The sequence below is a fragment of the Melanerpes formicivorus genome, unplaced genomic scaffold (genome assembly GCF_026170545.1).
Source record: "Melanerpes formicivorus ecotype bairdi unplaced genomic scaffold, bMelFor1.0.p_v2 SCAF_302, whole genome shotgun sequence".
In the NCBI taxonomy this organism is placed as follows: Eukaryota; Metazoa; Chordata; class Aves; order Piciformes; family Picidae; genus Melanerpes; species Melanerpes formicivorus.
In genome coordinates, this window is record NW_027142654.1 from 250658 (window position 1) to 253009 (window position 2352).

The window sequence follows — 2352 nt, forward strand, 5'->3', positions numbered from 1 at the left end:
GCCCAATGCTGCAGCAGGTGAGCAGTGCCCAGCGCGACTCTGTGGGAGGTGAGCAGTCAGCAAACTATACCCACGCTTCCCTGCAAAGTAAAACACAGACACAGATGCAGCATTTGCTCAGACACAACAATTATTTACATCTAGGAAGAGAGGGGAAAGATCCCAGAAAACATGGATGCTGTGGAAGAGGCAAGGTACAGTCATGTCCAGGTGGTGATACAGACCTGTGGTCGGCGCAGCTCACCGCACGACTGTGGAGGCTCGTCTGCTGGTGGAGACCCCCTGGTACAGCCTGTTCATGAGCCTGTCCTGAATCTCCTCAAACTGTCTCAATGCCTTGGTATGGGCAGCCTGATCCTGCACCAGATGCTCCAAGAGGTTGGGTGGCTCGTATGTTTGGAAGTCTGGAGGCAAGATGATCTCCTTGGGCATCTCTGCATTGCCAAAGAAGAAGAAGTTGAGCTTCTTCTGTTCCAGACAGCAGTGCAGGTAGCTCATGATATCTCCCAGGCGCATGATGCAGTCCCGTCTGCACCATCCTGACATGGGTGTGGTGTTGAGGAGGTGCATGACCACTGTCTTGAGGATATAGAGGGAAATGTCTGTGCCCTCCAGGATGGAGGTGCAGAGATGAAGGCATTTGAGATGGAAGCTGCCGTGTGGGACCTGTCTGGCCATGTGGCTGAAGAACTTCTTCTCTGCCACAAGGTAGTTCATTGTCCACACCGTTCTTGGGCTCTCTGCTGCAGGAGGACTGCTGAGGAAGATATCTGAGTCACCTTGCTGCACCCCAAACAAGATCTCAAGAATGAGGCTACTCCCGGAGTCACTTTTCAGCTGCAGCATGCAGGTGGTCTGGCTGTAGGGCAGCACATTCATCTTGTAGCGTCGTGACTGAGGCAATGCCGTCCAGGCTTTCTTCACCAAATCCTGGAACCACTCTGCAACTTTCTCCACATCTAGGTATGAGTGGGTACAGAGGATGTCTAGGACCTTGGGTGCCTTCTTTATCCTCCTCAGCTGCTTCTGAGTGCTGTGGAGGAAGCACAGACTGTTCTGTCCCCCACAGCTGCATTCCAGCTCCACATGGATGCGGGAGAGCATGCCTTCAATCTGGCACCAGTCGCCCAGTGTCTGTATCCAGAACTTATGGCCAGTGGGGGCTTTCAGGGGCACCAGCATGTGGTAGATAACATTGTCAACCTCACAGGGACTCCATCCTTCAAATGTGCTGTCCACACCAATGGCCTCCTGCAGCACGGGCAAGAAAGTGTTTGACAGCTGAATTCGCAAGACCTGCAGGAGGTCATCCATCAGCCCCTTTACCACCTCGCTCCTGGAGATTATTTTCTGCAGAGGCCACTGGATACGCCTGCCATGGCATGAAAGGATGGCAAAAATCCTGTCTTCTGCATCAATTTCTTCCTCATCATCCTCATATGTGCTGCTGATTGAGATCTCATTCATGCTGCGCACTGAGTCTGTCTCACGGCATCTTTTCCTGAGCCACCAGCAGAGCCAAAACAGGAGGACTAGCACTCCAGCAATGGCGGCAAAGAGCACAGCTGCCCAGGTTGTGATGCTCTGCTCCTGAGGCCTCTGCTGCAGGATCATGGGCACCAGGCTCCACTGAGGTCGGCTTCTCCTCTCCATCTCCTCCATCAGACGAGTCATCTCCTGGTTCATCTCCTTCTCGCGCTCCTCCATGTGCTTCCATGCGGCCTCATCCAGCTTCTCCTGAACCTTCACTGAGAAAAGCATTAGGCCTTGCAGAAGCAAAGCGAGGACCTTTGTAGCAGCCATGGCCTGCAGGAAAAGGGAGAGAAAGAATTCAGTGGGGCTGAGGAAGGAGGGAGTTCTTTTTTGACAGCAACTAGAGGAGCTGCAGGAACTGGGGAGAGGTAGGAACTCAAGGGCCGCAGGCAGCTGGGATGCAGCAAGGGTCTATATCCAGCCCCAGCATCAGCAGCACTCGGCTCAGGGTGCTCCTGTGAGCACCTGGTGCCTTAGTGCAGGGTGAGGCCTCCTATGTCCCAGGGAGCTACCCCTCTGCCTTGGCTCTCATCCACCCTCCCCTCCCTACACCCACACTTACTGTTAGCCGAAGCTCTACTGAGGCACAGCTGCCCAGTGCCCCATTTAGAGCTGCTCACCCATTGTGATGTCACAAACCACACAAGGTGGAGTTGCCAGGACCCCCGGCCATGCCCACTGGCTCTATTCAGTGACTCACAGCCACCCAAGGCAGCCAAAGCCCTGACCCCTACAAAGTGCAAAGCCACCATGGATGACGTGGCGCCCAGGGACTCCTCTTCCCAGGCAGAGAGGCCTCAAAGAGCCTTACAAAAACTC

The 2352-nt window shown here is 54.4% G+C and overlaps 1 protein-coding gene across 1 annotated transcript; it reads right to left on the reverse strand.

Moving 5' to 3' along the window:
• Positions 1–240: 240 nt before the first annotated feature.
• On the reverse strand, positions 241–1761 carry LOC137458971 (inositol 1,4,5-trisphosphate receptor-interacting protein-like 1). Its single transcript, XM_068170264.1, has one exon. It carries the CDS (start codon positions 1759–1761, stop codon positions 241–243), a length of 1521 nt encoding a protein of 506 aa, XP_068026365.1.
• Positions 1762–2352: the final 591 nt, after the last annotated feature.

Excerpts from the sequence above, each read along its gene's own strand:
- LOC137458971 (XM_068170264.1), bottom strand. The coding sequence starts at position 1,761 with ATGCTTTTCTCAGTGAAGGTTCAGGAGAAGCTGGATGAGGCCGCATGG.